This window comes from Triticum urartu, chromosome 1A, assembly GCF_056163025.1.
Source record: "Triticum urartu cultivar PI428250 chromosome 1A, HENAU_Tu73, whole genome shotgun sequence".
Lineage (NCBI taxonomy): Eukaryota > Viridiplantae > Streptophyta > Magnoliopsida > Poales > Poaceae > Triticum > Triticum urartu.
This window is the reverse complement of record NC_141873.1, coordinates 482385686-482403420: the sequence shown is the minus strand read 5'-3', so window position 1 is coordinate 482403420 and position 17735 is coordinate 482385686. Positions and strand designations below refer to the sequence as shown.

Sequence of the window (17735 nt, the reverse complement as noted above, 5' to 3'; positions counted from 1 at the left end):
GCATGAACGTCCTTCCTGGAACTTGAACTTGAATCATCCAACGCTCTTCTTCAGGTAAAGTGGTGTTGTAGGTTCCGGTGAAGCTTGGTACTCCTATGTTCAGGTATCTAATGACTTCCTTCAAGTGACGTCCAAAGGGTGTATCTTCATCCGGTTGTGTGAACTTGTTCCTTGCATCCGCCATCCTAAAGAGTAGAAAAGATGAGAGGTCAGAAAAAAAAAGTGAATAGTGATCTAGGTCTTTTAGCTTAGTGGTCGTGTCCTACAGTCAGCGTGTGCTTTGATACCATCTCTGTAGCGACCAGACCTCAAACGGTCTGATCTCTGTGCTCCGGTGTCATCCCTGGATCAGTAATGCTGACACCACACAGTACTCAGAGGATTTATAGCAGAGTAGCAATCACACACTTATTACATCGAGTGTCTCAAAAGAGAACTTATTACAATAAATATGGCTTAAGGCCATCTAGTAACGATAACAGCGGAAGGCTTGGAAGATAAGTGAGTCCATCAACTCCAACGGCATCACTGAGTACAGAACCACGACCTAAATCTCCTTAATCGTCGTCTGAAAAGTCTGCAACATTAATGTTGCAGCCCGAAACGGGTCAGCACATGGAATATGCTGGCAATGTAACACATAGAGAGTAATGGAATGCAACAGCTATACTATATGCATATATGGCTGGTGGAAAGCTCTATGGTTACAGTTTTGCGTAAAGCCAATTTTTCCCTACTTCAAAGGAATTAATTTAATTACTATCATGGTGGTTGTTAAACATTGGGAATGGTTGACAGCATTCTTAATCCCAATTAAAGTAACCATCATTAAACGAAGCCCAACAAAATTAATTTAGAGTAACATGTTGAGATTCACATGAAAATCCAAGTACTAGATACTCAAGATGTCCATAACCGGGGACACGGCTAACCATGATTAGTTTATTACACTCTGCAGAGGTTTGCGCACTTTTCCCCACAAGACTCGATCGCCTCCGTTTGGTTTCTCGCACTACATGGTGTTTGAGAAGACGGATGACCGAGACATAGTCTTTCAGAAGCGCTAACACCTTACGATTGGGTAGACCGTACCACCTACATCCCCTACATCTGCTAGTCTACCACTGTAAGAGTTCGCACGACTTAGTCAACTATGCTAGAGCCCATAATAGCTTGTGATTGCACATGGAAGTTTCTAGTATGAATAGTCTCATGATTCCTTTGAGCCTGGGGGCGGTCCAAAAAAAAACAGGCAAGTCCTGGAATATCCAGGTGCCTCAATCTACCCAGATGTGTGTTTAAGTTGCCACCTTAGATAAACCATTAATTAACAAACTCACATCTGTCATGGATATCACTCACCCAATCCACGTCTACTAGCATAGCATGGCATAATAAGCAAACGCAGAAGTAACTCCCAAAGGTTTGATAATAACAGGTAATAGGTACTACCTCAACTACTTCCCATCCCACAATTTAATTAGATCCTAATCATGCAATGTGTGAGGATTGATCTAATGCAATAAAACTGGATAGTAGAAAAGGTATGATCAAAGTGTTACTTGCCTTGTTGATGATCCGCGAAACCTAGAGATTCGAAGTAACAAGCGGCGTACTCCGGGTATTCTATCACAGACAAACAAACAAGCATACAATAAGTACTCAACTAATGCACAGGTAAAACTCAAATAAGAGATCTAACCAGAAGGTTTAACTTAAGAACTCCGGTTGGCAAAAAGAATCAAATCGAACGAAACAACGAAAGTCAAACGGCGAAAGAAAACAACTTCGTTCTAGTAATCTGGATCTAAGGCAAATTTTACAGTAGCAAAATCTTGTTTAAGTTGGTTAAACGGATAGAGGGTTTCGAGACGAAACTCTAGGCGCTTGAATCGCCTGATTCCGATAAACGAGCGAAAAGTTATACTAAAAAGAAAATCGGATCAGGAATCGCGATCAGAAAAATCACGGATTTAATCCGAGAAAAAGAAAAACGACGAACGCTCGCTAGAACGAACGAACGGACGAACGCTCGCTATTTAAATAAACCAGAAAAACCGATCTATTTAAAAAAACCAACCTAAAAAAAATAAACCGACGAAAACCGATCGGTTAAATAAACCCGACGGCACGGATTTCGAGGCGTGGCGAACCTCGGGCGGCAGGATCGACGGCGGCGGCGCGGTGGCGGGCGACGGCGGCGCGGTGCGGCGGCGGTGGCGGGGCTGGGGCGGCGCTAGGGTTCGGCTGGGGCTGGGGCGGGCCTCCCCCGGCTTATAAAGGCTAGTCGGGCCGGAGTCCTAGTCGGACACGGCTCGTAGGTCGGTTCGTTTTTTTAAAAAAAATATTCCGCTCGGAAGAAAAAAAATGAAAAGAAATACTAAACGGACTCCAAAAATTCCAAAATAAATTTTCACGGGCTTTTAAAATCAAGCCTCACAAGGTGAACCTTTATTTGGGACCTAAATGCAATTTTGAAAAACGCACATTTTTCCTAAATTCAAATAGAACACCGAAAAACTCCGAAATAAAATCTTATTTGATTTTTTTTATTAAATCCTCAATATTTCTTTATTTTGGGAAAGTCATTTTATTCCCTCTCTCATATTTTTATAATAGAAATAATTGATGATAAAATAAATAAAATCAAATGATCCTATTCTCAAAATTTGAGAGAACTCAAATATGAAAATAACGAAATCCCCAACTCTCTCCGTGGGTCCTTTGAGTTGCGTAGAATTTCTAGGATCAACCAAAATGCAAAATAAAATATGCTATGCAATGATGATCTAATGTATAACATTCCAAATTGAAAATTTGGGATGTTACACCTAGAAAGCTTAGTAGTATAACTCTAAATATTTTAGGATCGGTGTAGCGATGCCCGATTAGATGATTTGTGTCATACATTTCTAAGTAAATGAGATGCGGAGGATGAATTTGTTTGGAAGCACACAACAGATGACCAATACTCGACGGCTTCCACATACGGGGCGCAATTCATGGGAACTTTCTTTTCACCTATAGCTCACATTGTTTGGAAGGCTTGGGCACCTCCGATAGTAAAGTTCTTTGCTTGACTGGCAATCCAAGATTGGATTTGGACCGCTAATAGATTGGCTAAGAAGGGATGGTCGAATTGTGACCTTTGTCCCCTCTCCAAGCAAGTGCAAGAATCCAGACTGCACAGTTTCATTAAGTGTCGTTTCACCGTCCGCCTATGAAACTTGGCAAACAAATGGTTACCAATCCAGTGGTTCTTCGTTTCAAAAATCCTGATGACCGACTTGGTTGATCTTAGCTGCGATTATGATAGGTTGAGTCGGGTCGTCGGGCCAGACATTGCATAGAAGTCAACTCCGTTAGACTGGACATTATGACAGGTAGGGCACGCATGTCTGTCTCACAAAAATTACAACGTAAAAGAACCTCCCCGCCGCCGCGCGTCACCTTGTAATGCCCCCTCCCCCCCCACACACACACACACCCTCCACCCAAGCCTTGATTCCTAGAAAGCTTAGTAGTATAACTCTAAATATTTTAGGATCTGTGCAGCGATGCCCGATCAGATGGATTTGTGCCATACATTTCTAAGTAAATGAGATGCGGAGGATGAATTTGTTTGGAAGCACACAACAGATGACCAATACTCGGCGGCTTCCACATAAGGGGCGCAATTCATGGGAACTTTCTTTTCACCTATGGCTCACATTGTTTGGAAGGCTTGGGCATCTCCGATAGTAAAGTTCTTTGCTTGACTGGCAATCCAAGATTGGATTTTGACCGCTAATAGATTGGCTAAGAAGGGATGGTCGAATTGTGACCTTTGTCCCCTCTCCAAGCAAGTGCAAGAATCCAGACTGCACCGTTTCATCAAGTGTCGTTTCACCGTCCGCCTATGAAACTTGGCAAACAAATGGCTACCAATCCAGTGGTTCTTTGTTTCAAAAATCCTGATGACCGACTTGGTTGATCTTAACTGCAATTATGATAGGTTGAGCCCGGTCGTCGGGCCAGACATTGCATAGAAGTCAACTCTGTTAGACTGGACATTATGACAGGTAGGGCCTGCATGTCTGTCTCATAAAAATTACAATGTAAAAGAACCTCCCCACCGGTGCGCTTCACCTTGTAATGCCCCCTCCCCCCCCACACACACACACACCCTCCACCCAAGCCTTGATTCCTAGAAAGCTTAGTAGTATAACTCTAAATATTTTAGGATCGGTGCAGCGATGCCAGATCAGATGGATTTGTGACATACATTTCCTTTCTTCTTCACATGGTGGTAAACATATGTTCGCACAAATCTTGTAAAAATAGTAAATAATAATTCGTCCCTTTTGTGGTAACCCAAATAATGCAAGTAGCACGGAGCGCGCACAGAGGAAGGACGACGCAGTTAGCTGTTGATGACCCGATGGACTTTTTGAAATAAAGAAAAAAATTGAAATAAAATGACCCGATGGACTCGGAGGAAGCAAAGCACATTCCCGCTGGCACACCGCGGGACACGGGCCCAACGTAACGTGCGCTCGCTAGCAAAACTACAAACCAACCAAAAGAAATGCTAGTACTTACAACAAAACGAACGCATGGACCCAAACAACGACCACTAGCTAGGCATGCAGGCAGGCAGGCCTCAGCGGTGAGTGAGTGACCGTGAGCCAGCGGATGAGCATCGCATCTCGCCCTCCCCTCACGGCAATAACTCGAGGCCGTGGTACCAGCGGCGTCGACAGGCCGGAAGAAGGGCTTCCAGTCCCGTTGTTGCCGGCGTGGGCGTGATCGCCGCTCTCGTGGGCACCGTCGTCGTCTTTCTCTGCGTCCCTCGCCTGGTGACGACGATGTTCAGGGAGATCGATCGGGTCGAGTGAGCTCACTAGAGGTGGGCTCGAGCTCATTCATGTGTCAGGCACGAGGAGGTCCCGCCGCGCCGATGCGCATGTGAATGTGCGACGCGAGCTGTCCCCGCAATGAGGATAAGGCCGGCCGGGTGAGAAGTTGGGCAGGGCACACGTTCCGCTCTGAACTGCTACCTGGCAGTCGACGGCCGAGACCACAAGCAAGTCGTGTCACGCGCTGGCACGGCGCGGGTGGAGACGAGGGCGCGGGGGTGACGCGGCGGGAGGCGACAAGAAGCGGACACGCGAGTGGCGGTGGCGGTGGCGGTGGCGGTGGCGGGGCGACGGACGCCAGCCGAAAAGGCCATCGAATCTAGCGGGGTGACGCCTGTGACGACGGCCGAGCCACCCCCACGCCCCGCCAGCTCACTGCCACCCCACCTACCCCCCGGCCCCTCGCCTCTCCCCTCACCGCCCCCGGTACGCACACCCCACGAGCTCCATCCACCTCCTCTCCACTTTCGCTTCCCAAACTCCGTCGCCCGATTCAGCAAGCAAAATGGCCATGGAAGCAGCTTGCGGTGCGTCCACCAAAAAACAGCACCAACATTTCACAGTGTCGTCGGCTGGTCGCGTGTGATTCTTTACAGGATGGAGCGATCATTTCCCCTTTTCCAGCATGACGCGGGCAGTGAAAAGAACGCTTCTTTGCTTTGCAGCACAATCTTCCTCACACCTCGACTCGAGTCATCTAGCTTCTCCCCCCTTTCCAAATGCATTGTGTACAGGTTCACTCCTAGTAATATATATAGCAGTAAAACAAAGAAGAAACAATGGTGACCAAAGCAAGGCAAAAAAGAATCGAGCTCAGCAAGGAGACGGCAATGGACGGACTAGCTCACCACCGGATCTCATACCAGAGGCAGCAGTGCTGGTAGTACATACAACAATGCTATACACCACCGCCCAGTTGCCGTTGCCTTTGCCGCCGACGACGACGGCGGCGAAACCGCGGTGCCGTTCCTGGCCCCGCCGCGCAGCGCGGGGGGCGAGGACAGCTTCGTCGGCGGCGTCCGCGCGCTCTCGGGCGGCTCCGGCGGCATCGAGCTGGCGGCGGCCGGCGGGGGCGCCAGGGCCGCGGCGACGACGGCGGCCGAGTCGGCCCTGGTGAACATCTCCTTGGGGAGCAGCACCTTGGAGACGGCGAAGACGGCGACGGGGTTCTGGTCGAAGACGGTGCGCGTGATGGTGGCCTGCACGACGCCGGTGTCGATGGCCACGGAGCCGTTGGAGCGGGTGATGTTGAGGGTGAAGCGGCCGGCCTGGCTGGCGTACTCGGTGGCCAGGGTCGGCTGCAGCGGGTTCACGATCGACTCCAGCGACCCCAGCGGGTAGTAGGAGTGGAGGACGTGGAAGCGGAGCACCACGGCCTTGCGGTCGGCGGGGAGGGACTGGAGCCGGTCGCCGGCGGGGAGGCTGGCGAAGGCGTCGTCGGTGGGGACGAACACCGTGATGCCGGCGCCGCGCTCGTCGCCCTCGAACTCCTCCGCCACGCCGGAGGCCTCCAGCATGGACGCCGCCACGTTGAACCCGCGCGCGTCGGCGAGGACGCGGGTGATGTTGACGGCGGCGGGGGGGCGGGACTCGGAGGCCGCCAGGTCGAAGCCGAAGGGCGCGATGAGGCCGTCCACGGCCAGCACGCTCAGGTTGTACGGCACGGAGGTGACGGAGCCGAGCACGGTGGCGTTGGACCCGGGGAAGGGCGCGGGCGAGCGGACGACGCCGAGGCCCGGCCCGGCGGCCGTGACGTTGACGGCGCCGAGGTCGGCGGAGGCGCGGCCGGTGGTCTGGAACAGCGTGGTGACCAGCTTCCCGGCGGCCGGGAGGCGGCGGAGGTCGGCGGGGGAGAGGTACTCGAGGAGGACGTGGTAGCGGAGCACGTCGGCGAGGTCGGCGCCCGCGGCGGCCGCGAACGCCGAGGGCGACTGGGGGAGGTCGGCGTTGGGCACGGCGAGCAGCGTCAGCGAGGACCGCCCGGCCAGCTCGCGGGCCACGGGGCTGGACGCGAGCAGGCGCGCGAAGCCGGCGAGGTCGGGGAACGGGGCGAGCACCGCCTGGATGTCCACGGCAGCCGCACCCGGCGCCCACGCCAGCAGCAGCAGCCCGGCCACCGCCGCAAGCACGACCAGCCGGCGGGAGATCTGCCCCTGCCCCCGCATCTCGCCGCGCCGCCGGGAGCAGAGCAGCGACTCCACTGACCACTGGCCACTGACCCGAGGAGTGAGGCGAGCCCGAGATGCGGTGGGGGTGGGGGGTGGTGAGCCTGAGCCGAGCCGAGCCCCCGAGCGGAGTGAATATTTCCTCCGCGCTAGTAGTATTTTTTTCTCAGCACAAAAATCGCGGCCGACTGCTAAACAACTGGGGGGTTGGGTTCAGTGCGGGGGAGGTGCAAAGCCTTTGTTGCGCGCGTTGAGATTCGCGTTTTGTGGAAATTGATGGCGGGTGGGTGGGTCTGGACTCTGGAGTGGAGTGGGGTGTAGCAGAGGCGCCAGCGAGGAGGGAGAAGAACTGGACTACACTACACTGCCAGCCAGTGACCAAGCTCCCATGCACACGGCACTATTCGGGAAAAGGCCCGCAATGATGGCGGGCCCGGGCGCGGCGTGGGCCCCGCTGTCATGCTCGGGTTTAATTGCGCACTGTTGTGGCTCTGTGCGGTAATGGTAAGTTTATGAAAACAGGTGCAGCGTGGATAGAATCTTTTGCGGGCCCGGGTGCTGATGAGATACTAACATGGGACGAGCGCGAGTACTCTGCCTGGATAAAAACAGTTTATGAAAGGAGTGAGTAGCTTTGCCGTAAAATGATTTTGATGGAGTGGCTTTGCCGTCGAATGATTGAGGGCGGCTAAGCTTTACCGCGAATTGATTTCGCTCCAAAGTGCCCGCAAAAGCACGCAAGCGAGCGGTGGTATGCTATCAGCTTGATATAAGATCGTATAGATAGAGCTGTATTGGAACCGATCAAGCGTGATGGAAAGAATGTTTCTCACCCGGGGGACCAGACCAGAGCGGCCATTCAAATCCTCAATGTAGTAAGTACTGACTTGCTGTTACTAACTCTTATCTCATCCAGAGGGCCTTGTTTTGTGTTGGAATGCAACAACTCAGAAAGACAAGAATGGCAGATAATGCGTGCTTAGAAAAGAAAACAAGAAAAATGTATTGTGTGATGATTCGGATCAAAGTTAGAGCTGATGGTTTTAATTCCTACGCCCTCGCCAATGCGTCTACCGAGGATGCAAATTCCGGTGACGATACGTTGTCCCTTTGGAATTTCTTCTAACCAAACGGGCCCTTTTTATTCCTCCGGAACTGTTTCGGCTAAAGGCTTTTGTTCTTTCAAGACTAGCTACAGTCTGTCTGCCTAGATGGATGGAGAGAGATCTTGGGATGGAGGGATGAAACGGGGCATGTGAGAGAAGTGCCAGTACGAAAGAGTGGACCAGCCATTGCCATCGCCATACCTTTCCGCCATGATGAGCCGCGCCTAATCGCCTGCGCCATTCACAAAAGTCCGTAGTAGTATCTGTGAGGCCACCTGTTCTCTTGCCTCTTCGGAACTAGGCTGGAGCGTACCCCTCGCCACCAGCGACGCGCCTTGTTACCAATAATAGAAAAGAACCGGGAGGAAAAGTGGTGCTCCGAATGACTATACCAGCCCGATTTCAAGTGAAGGCTGTTCAGCTCAGCTGCTCTCCCTTGGCCAGGGCCTTGTCGCTTCACAGGAACGGGCAGGGCTCCTTCCCCAGATTCCCAGTCCCTATCAACGGCCCTCCCTGTGCATGTGAGGCGCATTCAGAGATCAAACCTTTGCTGCTGACACTGCTGCCAGACTTGAATGTTCGGCCCTACAGCACAATGGAGTGCTCAGCATAGACAAACAAGATATATATATTCCTGTAAACATATTTGTTTTAGAAAACAAGGGTTTATTACCTACTCAACTGATCAGCTGATCATGCACCAATTGATGGTTGGATGCAGTAAGCACGCAGGCAACAAGAAGATATTTTGGCTGTACGGTGACAACGCAAGAATCAAGTAGCACAATGCAATTTCCAACGTTTGCTCCATATTGAGATACTGGTTAAGTGCCAGAACAAAGTTACAACAGAGGGGGATAAGACCCCGCTAAACAAGTCTGAAACAATGCCCATTTCTAGAGCAAGAGGGGAAAGAGTTAGATAACAAATTTACAGTGTTTGCCTTCCATCAAAATTTGTGTACGACAACGAAATTCTAATGAGCCATGTACAAGGGGGGCACTACTGCACTAATCTGTCTGGAACTTCATAAGAGGAGCTCTATAGGTGTCAGATGGATCTACTGGTATGTGTTAGATCTAATCGCTGTATGGTTAGCAGCAAGATGGTCTAAGACTAGGGAATCAGAGGCATCCCTGTTTGGCACAAGCTATACATAAATCGATGTACAACACCCTGTCAGGTATGCTTGCAGGTGAGGTTGAATCGCCACCGCACAGTACACGGAGAATGAACAAATCATACCGCGTGCCAGAGAAATACGTTAGTTTGCTGAGATGCTGATACTATCTAGTGTGTAGTATGGGTTTCGAATGCGTTGTTTTGTTCAAGCGGCACATGCAGTCAGGACATGGAAATGTGTATATCGATTCATTTGGTCTTTTCATCTCGACCCCTTTGGCATCACTGTGTGCTCTCATGTTGAGCAAGTGACGTTTCAATGACTTCCATCTGCATAAAAACGACAAGGCATGACTAAAAGACTACAGAGATGAAGAATACTTAAGCTCTGAACAAAAATGAACTAAGGGTGGTCCAGTGTATTACCCGATACGTGGATTATCAAAGAGTATGGCCAGCCTTCTTTTGTCTGGCTTAATTGTCTTTGAATGTCCACCATACAAGTATCTTCTGTGTCCCATCAGAAAATGAGGGAAATTTCCACCTTGTGTGGTCACAAAAACTTCACTATATGTGCAAACACTATAGTCTAGTGCAGCCATCCTTGAGGAGTAATTCTGGCAACAATGTGTCGTTTTAGAACAATGCCCATATGATGAAATTCTAAAGCTTACAGCTGACAAGACAAATACCTTAAATGGAGCAAGTTCCTCATCTGATGCTAGTGTTTCTTTTGTCTGTAGAAGAGGAAACATTTCAAGAAGAGGAGCCATGGTTTTCTCTGATTTGTATATCTTTCCAGAGGCCAAATAAATTGCAGTCTTATTGCTGAAACCCATCCCACGAAGCATTAATCCAACCTAAAGGTCATGTAGCATAAACATGTAGATCATCAAGACCCTAAACGGAAAATAGTCTTACTAGACGAAAGAAACTGGGCAGAGCATGGACTAATAAAATGTGCTGAAGAAATAAAGAAGTCAAGAGTTTCACTAACATGCATGCTAACAGCGGTGAGCATCTGTTTTCATATTAGATGCAGACATACCTCCAAAGGTGTAAGTGGACATTTCCCGTTCATTCTTATAACTCCTGGCCTTATTACCTTCCCTCTCTTTGTAAACTTCCCTCGCCAACCTATTTCTCTGGCCACATCCATTTCCTTCTTCTCCTCGTCACCACCATCATATACACAACATGAGAAGGCAACCATATCCTGCAAGACAACAAATCAGTAGATGCCTCCAAATTTTCCTAACACCAGAAAATAGTGAATCCCAAGTTCCAAATAATATTAAATAATCTTCACGAAGGAAATCAAACCTCCTCAAAACGAAGATGCACTGCGATATATTTCCCATTGCTTTCAGCACTTTTTTCTCTCATTCGAGAAATTAAAGTCTCCGATAGAGTAGCAATTGGGTTTGAAAATTTTAAAGCTTCAAAATTCACCAAGCATCTCAACCGTTGAACAACAGGTGGGGCATCGAATGAGAGTCGGTTTGCAAAAGGAGAAATTCGGATCAATCTGTAGTCCAGAACAAAGTATAACTTCAGGAACAATCGCATAATAATAAAAGAAGCACATTATCATATTTTAAATCTGAGATATCAAGTGTAATCACTTCTTGAGGTGCTACGATGCAATCAAACTTTGATTCGAGGGACCAAATCAACATTAAATTTCTGATAAATAGTAGTCTATAAAGTATTCAAGCCACCTCTAAAATTGCAGATTCAAAATGAAAATGTGTTTGAAGAAACAAAAAAGAGAAGTTTAGCATGAATAGCAGCATTTGCCTTTCCCTTTTTCCTTCTGAATTGTCTTTTCCCATTTAGCAGAATGAATTTCACCTTGAAATATTAGACATGGGTAGTGTACATTCAGAAATACATCTAGATTCTTTTGGGGGGGGGGGGGGGGGGGGGGAATCATGACCGACTGTGTGAATGCAGCACACTGGGTGATTATAGGATATGTTTCCATTTCACGAAATGTGATGGGCACAATACATGGGCAATTTAGGAATTAGATTAGAAAAGAACCAAATAAAGATATCAGATTATCTAGTTAGTAAAGAGATAATTTAAGGTAGGAATCTGAAGCTAGAGATAAGCTTTATTTGCAAATTAGACACAAGAGATCCAGTCTTGCAGATCAAGTCAGTAGTCCTATATATCAAGTATTGGCGTGTGACCTTTTGAGCAACTATGAGAAATCCAAAGTGGCAACGTTAAATTAAGCTAATCTACTACCCAGGTATTAGGCCTTGCAGTGGCTAGACGAGGGTGGGTTGCCCATTCCCCACCTTTGGACCCTTGCCAGTTCATCCCTTTAACACAAATAATGAAGACCATTTCCAAAAGAACTGTTTAAACTGTACACAGGATCTGTAGGTTCATTCCTGACAAAACAGCAGTATCCAGATATAGGAAAATTGACTTGTTTAAACTGTAAAGTAGGTCTTCTGTTTTCATTTTCCTAAAATCTAGAGAAAGATCCCTTTTTTCATACATTAACCTAATTTTCATGTGAATCTAACTGTAAAGAGAAGAGTCAACAATTTAACAATCTTCAGAATAATCGTTCAAACTAGGCAGTCCCACTGGTTATGGCACCTTTGAAAGCAAGAAACTGAGTCACCACAACAAGTTGTTACAAGCCAGTTTCCAGTGTAAGAGCATCTCTAGCAGATCCTGTAGAAGCAGTCAAACCTACAGATTTACGGTACAGGCTGAAAAAAACATACCGAATAGATCCTGTAAAATAGCATATCCCGTAAAAAAATTTACAGGCTCCTGTATATTAGAGCTCCCATCCATCATATATGGAGGATTCGAGCCGTTTTTTGAGGGTCCTGTAAAATCGGTCAACGCCGGAGCAGGAGGCATGCGACGCTGCGTGCGAGCAGCGAGCAGGCGGAGGACCTCGCCGGCAGCCGGCCGGAGCATCGCCGGAGCACGCAGTGGGCCGGAGCAGGCTGCAGGCCGGAGCGGCACCATTCTGGCCGGCCAGAGTTTGAGTTGGTCATGCCTCATGTGTGCGTCTCGGGGAAGAAGCGTGAGGAGAAAAAAAATCTTTTACGGTTCGAGTTTACGGGATCTGTTCTGCCCGATGCCTCGCGGTACCGTAAATTCGTTTTAGGGGCTCTTGTATACTGTTTTTACAGGTGGTCTGTTTACAGGTTCTGCTAGAGATGCTATCTCACTAACAAAACTGAGCACGATACTGGTGAAGAGATGCCCCAACCATATTTCATCAATAATTGCTAATATCACAATGTCCTACATTAACTAACTGCATATAGGTCTAGGGATGCAAATTGATTGTTCTTAGGGTACCCTCTGACCCTACTTAATTCAACCAAATGAACAAAATTTCTGAAAGTGATGCGATTTTGAAAACTTAGTTCATTTGGCCGAACTAAAAGGGGTCAGAAGGTGGGAAATACGAAGGAGAACCTGGTTCCAGCGCACCCTATATGCAAAAAAAAATTAGTAATTCAAAAAAAGTTCAAAAAATTCCAAATCTTTTTTGGTATCAAACATGGTCAAGTATTGTAGTCGTATAAAAATATTCGTCGGAGAATGACTTTTATTGCATCCTGGGTCGAAGATTTGGCAAAAAACGCTATATACAAGCACTATGCACGCTATATTGTCGTCATAAACTTGTCTTTTTTGCCCTGAAGTCAATATGAATCATTTCTTGTCCAAACTTTTTATACGAGTACAATACCTGATCATCTTTGATTCCAAACAAGATTTGGAATTTTTTGAACTTTTTTTGAATTACTAAAAAAATTTGCGCATATAGGGTGCGCGGGTACCCGAGAGCACCAAGTTCCCGTCCGTCAGAAGGTACCCTAGGGTAATTTTAGGGTACCCATTTGCACCCCTGTATAGGTCCATAACTAAGGCTAGAAGCTCTTGCAGAGGCATATCACTTACATAGTTACATCGCATGCAAGGGAAGTGAATAACGAAAAATTCGACTTCCTCCGTCCTGAATTAGTTGACGCTCAAACGGATGTATCTAGATTTCTGTGCTAGATACATCCGTTTGAGCATCAACTAATTCCGGACGGAGGGACTATATACATATGATCCCCACTTATTTATCTCAACATGCAAGCATGCCACATCACCATACAGTTATGGATGGAATAAAGCCCACCTCAACATCCACATGGAAAAATACCCACCACCACAAGCAACCATGCATGGAAAAATACCCACCACCACAAGCAACCATGCATGGGAAAATACTTTTCATTCTATTATTCTACTTATATTCAATAAATATTTTACAATTATACATAATCAAATATAATAAGTCGAATGCATTTTTAATTTTGGTTCACGTCTTGTTAATCTAAATATTTATATTCCACACAATCATATCTCATTGAAATATATTGCAACCGATTCCCGCAGCAAAGCGCGGGGTATCATCTACGTAGTTAACATAACACGGCAAAACATATGCATAAGAAACAAGGATACAGCCAAAATAAATTCACACAAGCAACTTTAATTCCGAAGTGACAAGTGATTTGGATTTTAACTCACCTTTCTTCAACTAACTTCGGAAGAACAACATCTTTGTAGTATTTACTAGAAGACCAAGCCTTTATCTTGAAATTGAATACATTGCTTAGATTGTGACCAAAACGCTCCATTATAAAATCAGGCACTTTGTTAACTACTCGAACATCATTCTGTAGACGTTTTACAAAGTGTTCTTCATCATAAATATCCCTGAATTTGCTGTACCCAAAAGAAGACATCAGCAAGCATATTTGTGCTACTAAATCTACAGTTGTATAAAATTTAACTTGAAGGAGCCTGAACAAAAGGCACGGGCATCTATCCAACAAGAACGAATATATAAGTTGTCCAGCACCCAAAGCAGCCCAAAGTCCAGTACTGTGTGCTAGTTCATCTCTTAAATATTTAATTAATCTCACTCTTTATAACCTTAACAGTAAAAATAACCACCGTTCCTACAATGAATTCAAATTATCGATGCAACATGCAAATAAGGATAACAACCCATATCAGTTTTCGCCCTTTTCGGAGTGATACCCTGTGTAGTCAACTACAACTAGCAAGAGAGTGTACAAGCGACTTCATATATGCTAAATTTGTTTGTTTTAGACGAACATACAGAAGGAGAATTGGGGTGTGTGAGATTGGGTGGGGGAGGGGTGTATCCTGGTTCCAACTTTGACAGTCTTAATTGACATGACATTCTAATGTGAAGTTAAGCCTTATAAGGTACTCCCTCCGTCCCAAAATAAGTGTCGCTGATTTAGTACAACTTCAGTACAAAGTTATACTAAATCAGCGACACTTATTTTGGGACGGAGGGAGTAGTAATCAAGCATACGAGACTGAAGAGCAACTTAACTGTTCTAGAAACCTCAAGGTTTGAAAGAAAGAACTGAGTAACATGGTGTTTGGGAGAGGTACATATGACTGACAAATATGGTATAGAAAACAGACAAAGGGACATGTGCATACCAAAAAAAAAGGCAAACATCCAAACAAAGGCCAATTGCTTTGGGCACAAACCAAACACACCGTTATCGAGCAATAATACATATATTTCAGACTTACTGTCAAGTAGACAGCTAGTCAAAAATGTATTTGAGAATGGAGTGGGAGAAATGAGGAGACCTTGGATCCTTCCAAATGCTGTGGAAATGGAAATTCGGGATAATAAGAGTAGCATTTAGAAAACCAGCAATAGCAACCGCATTGCATATCTGGAAACAAGAAAAACAGAAGAAAGAGAAGCCCAAGTGAGTAACTTAAGTTACCAGAAAACAAGTATGACGTGAACAAACATAAACTGTCACATATGAAGAACCATTGAGAAAAGGCAACTACCGATGTCCTTTGTTGATTCAAACCACCATTTGCCTCCACATATATGTAGCCATTTGATTCAGGCAAACCTACACAAGTTATGAAAAACTATTAGGCACCAATTTGGTGGTGCTGTGTCTTGCAAACTGAAGAAGACATCCATGTGAATTCTCTAAAACTAACACGCCCGAGTGTTCCAAGTATGTTAAACTTGGTCAGAAAAGTGTATCAGGTTGATGAACAACTAATCTTCATGAGATTTTAACAACCCATCCATGTAAATCATGATTGGTCTCAGAATGTTTTCATGCAGTGATGGTAAGTTTTCGCAGGGAACTCACCACAAAGGAGCTGTGCCTAGATAATGGAAAGAAACAAGATCTGACATGATATTCGCATTTGAAAAACAAGAAGAGGAAACGGTGGTAACAGTGTAACTCCTGACCAACAAATCCGTAAGACATCACAGTTAAGTTCCTCATGATAGAATACAAGAAAGCAGGTCTTCTCTACCATAAATCTGAATGCGTTCGGGGGTTTATCGGCATTTGGAAAAAAAAACATATCTCAACGGGATTACACCCAAATAAAGAACGAACATATTATCAGGAAGAAAAAACAAAAGGCAGGTATAGATGGCGTACTGTTTGTCAGATTGTGTATGCAAGGTCGCCAGACACCACCTTTGTAGGTTTGCCTCCATACAGTTGCTAACTACAAAAACATGACAAGGTGAGAGAAAGAAGCGTGTATGCAAAATATACATATAGATTGTAAAAAGGTGAGCAAGACAATTATGTGGATCAAGCAACAGAAATATCATAAAACACGTAGAGTGGAATAAACCACAGTCAGATGGCGCACACTCTTCTTCTATTCAATCAGGCAGGTGTATTGAATTCAGAAGCGCGAGAATTCATCCTCCTGTCAAACATCTTGCGGGCATTCAGAGGTTACATTGCTGAACGAACAGATCAGCAACATACCTTGAGCCTGCAGCTAGCAAACCAAGGTGCACTATCTAACTCAAGCAGTCAAGCAGGACTGACTAGATCATATAAGACGCTTGACAAACCGAATCAAGCTTCTGATGATGAGGACCCTTTAGTAGTTTGGGTCATCCACGGGCTGCAACAATCACATGAAGCAGGAAATAGCTAAGGAAAATCCGACAGGTCAGCAACCACTCCACTGCCATTTCAGGCTATTTGAAGGAGACCACAGCTGAATTTGAACTAATCAACTTGGACTAAACTAATCTAAATAGATACTACCAACAACCACTTGCTAATGGCGCGTGGTACACTAACTACATCTGCTAGATCAGTAAATAACTTTTGACACGCCAAGTCAACCAAGCCAGCCCACTTGGTAGTAACAGCGGCACACTTGTTACAGTCACTTAAAACGGCCAAGCATTTGTTTGCGCCCACATTGCAGCCGAAGAAGATCGAAATGCGGCGAGGAAGGGGGCACGGAGGAGAGGAGAGGAGGCGCTGACTAACCGCGTCGGTGGAGTTGTCGGCGTCCATGTCGGGGCGGAGGCGCGCGTACAGCTGGGGGCTGCGGTAGACGGAGCCGGGGGCGGAGCGCGTGATGATCCGCGGCACGACGTCGAGCGGGAGCGAGCCCATGTAGAGCAGCATGGCGGCGACGTAGAGCAGCGGCGCGAAGAGGAAGACGGCCTGCCGCCGCAGCAGCGCGGCGAGCAGCGCCCACGCCGCCCGCCTGGCCGCGGCGCCCCACCCGGCGGCCCCCGCCGCCGCCGCCGCCGCCTCCTGGGACCCCCTCGCCGCGCCGGACTTCCCCGGCGTCCGCCTCCCCGAGCCGCCGCCGCCGCGCACGGGGGACGGGGACGGGGACGGGGGCGGGGGCGGGGACGGCGTGCCCGGCGCCGCCCCGCCGAAGCTCCCGAGGCGGCTGTACACCTGCTGGCCCTGCATCGGGCCGCCGCAAAGCCGCTGGCCACTCCGGGCGGGCTAGGTTTAGGGCTGGCTGGCTGGCCCCCCGCCGCGCGATCGCGCAATGGGGACGGGAGGGCGGCCGCGCGACCGGGGGGAGGGGAGGCGCGGCGGTGCGCGTCACGGTGCCGTGCGCGGAGGGAGGGGGGGGAGGCGCTCGTGCTGGTGCGCGGCACGTTGGGCGGCCTCGGTCGCACGCGGCGGGCCACTGCACTGCGCGAGCCGAGCTGGAGTCCGGTCGGTCTGGGCTTTTAGAAACCGCCCGTGCTACTTTTCGCGAGAGTCAAACCTCAAACGGAACCAGAAAAGGGGAGGAAAGAGACGGGGCGCGGCGATCTCCAGCCGCATCCGACGGCGCAAAAACTGACCGCGATGAGCTTACGAATCTGCAGTGGTAGAGCGACTCCAACGTCTCTAAAATAACCGCCGTTGGGGCAATAAAAACCACTTCGCCAGTTCTCGCAAATTGACTTGAGGATCCTGTGAAACAGGTCATTTCTCCCTGCTGATTTATGAAAAGATGGCTTCCCCGTATTTTTTTGATGGGATTGGAGCCATCTGAAACTTCCACATGCTACTGCCTAAAACATAGTCGCCTCATAAAATTAT

At 47.6% G+C, this 17735-nt stretch overlaps 2 protein-coding genes across 2 annotated transcripts; both read right to left on the bottom strand.

Annotated features, from left to right (window-relative positions):
* Window positions 1-5439: 5439 nt before the first annotated feature.
* Window positions 5440-7335, bottom strand: LOC125520652 (fasciclin-like arabinogalactan protein 4). The gene is made up of 2 exons (XM_087526385.1): window positions 5747-7335; window positions 5440-5640 (listed from the first exon to the last, which is right to left on the bottom strand). The coding sequence occupies exon 1, from the start codon at window positions 7061-7063 to the stop codon at window positions 5756-5758; it is 1308 nt and encodes a 435-aa protein (XP_087382511.1). The 5' UTR covers window positions 7064-7335; the 3' UTR covers window positions 5440-5640; window positions 5747-5755.
* Window positions 7336-8948: 1613 nt separating this feature from the next.
* LOC125532930 (protein ESMERALDA 1-like) lies at window positions 8949-17360 on the bottom strand. Its single transcript, XM_087526382.1, has 10 exons — window positions 16671-17360; window positions 15810-15879; window positions 15187-15254; window positions 14974-15062; window positions 13864-14061; window positions 10615-10819; window positions 10340-10507; window positions 9984-10151; window positions 9718-9908; window positions 8949-9621 (listed from the first exon to the last, which is right to left on the bottom strand). Exons 1-10 carry the CDS (start codon window positions 17106-17108, stop codon window positions 9456-9458), a joined length of 1761 nt encoding a protein of 586 aa, XP_087382508.1. The 5' UTR covers window positions 17109-17360; the 3' UTR covers window positions 8949-9455.
* Window positions 17361-17735: the final 375 nt, after the last annotated feature.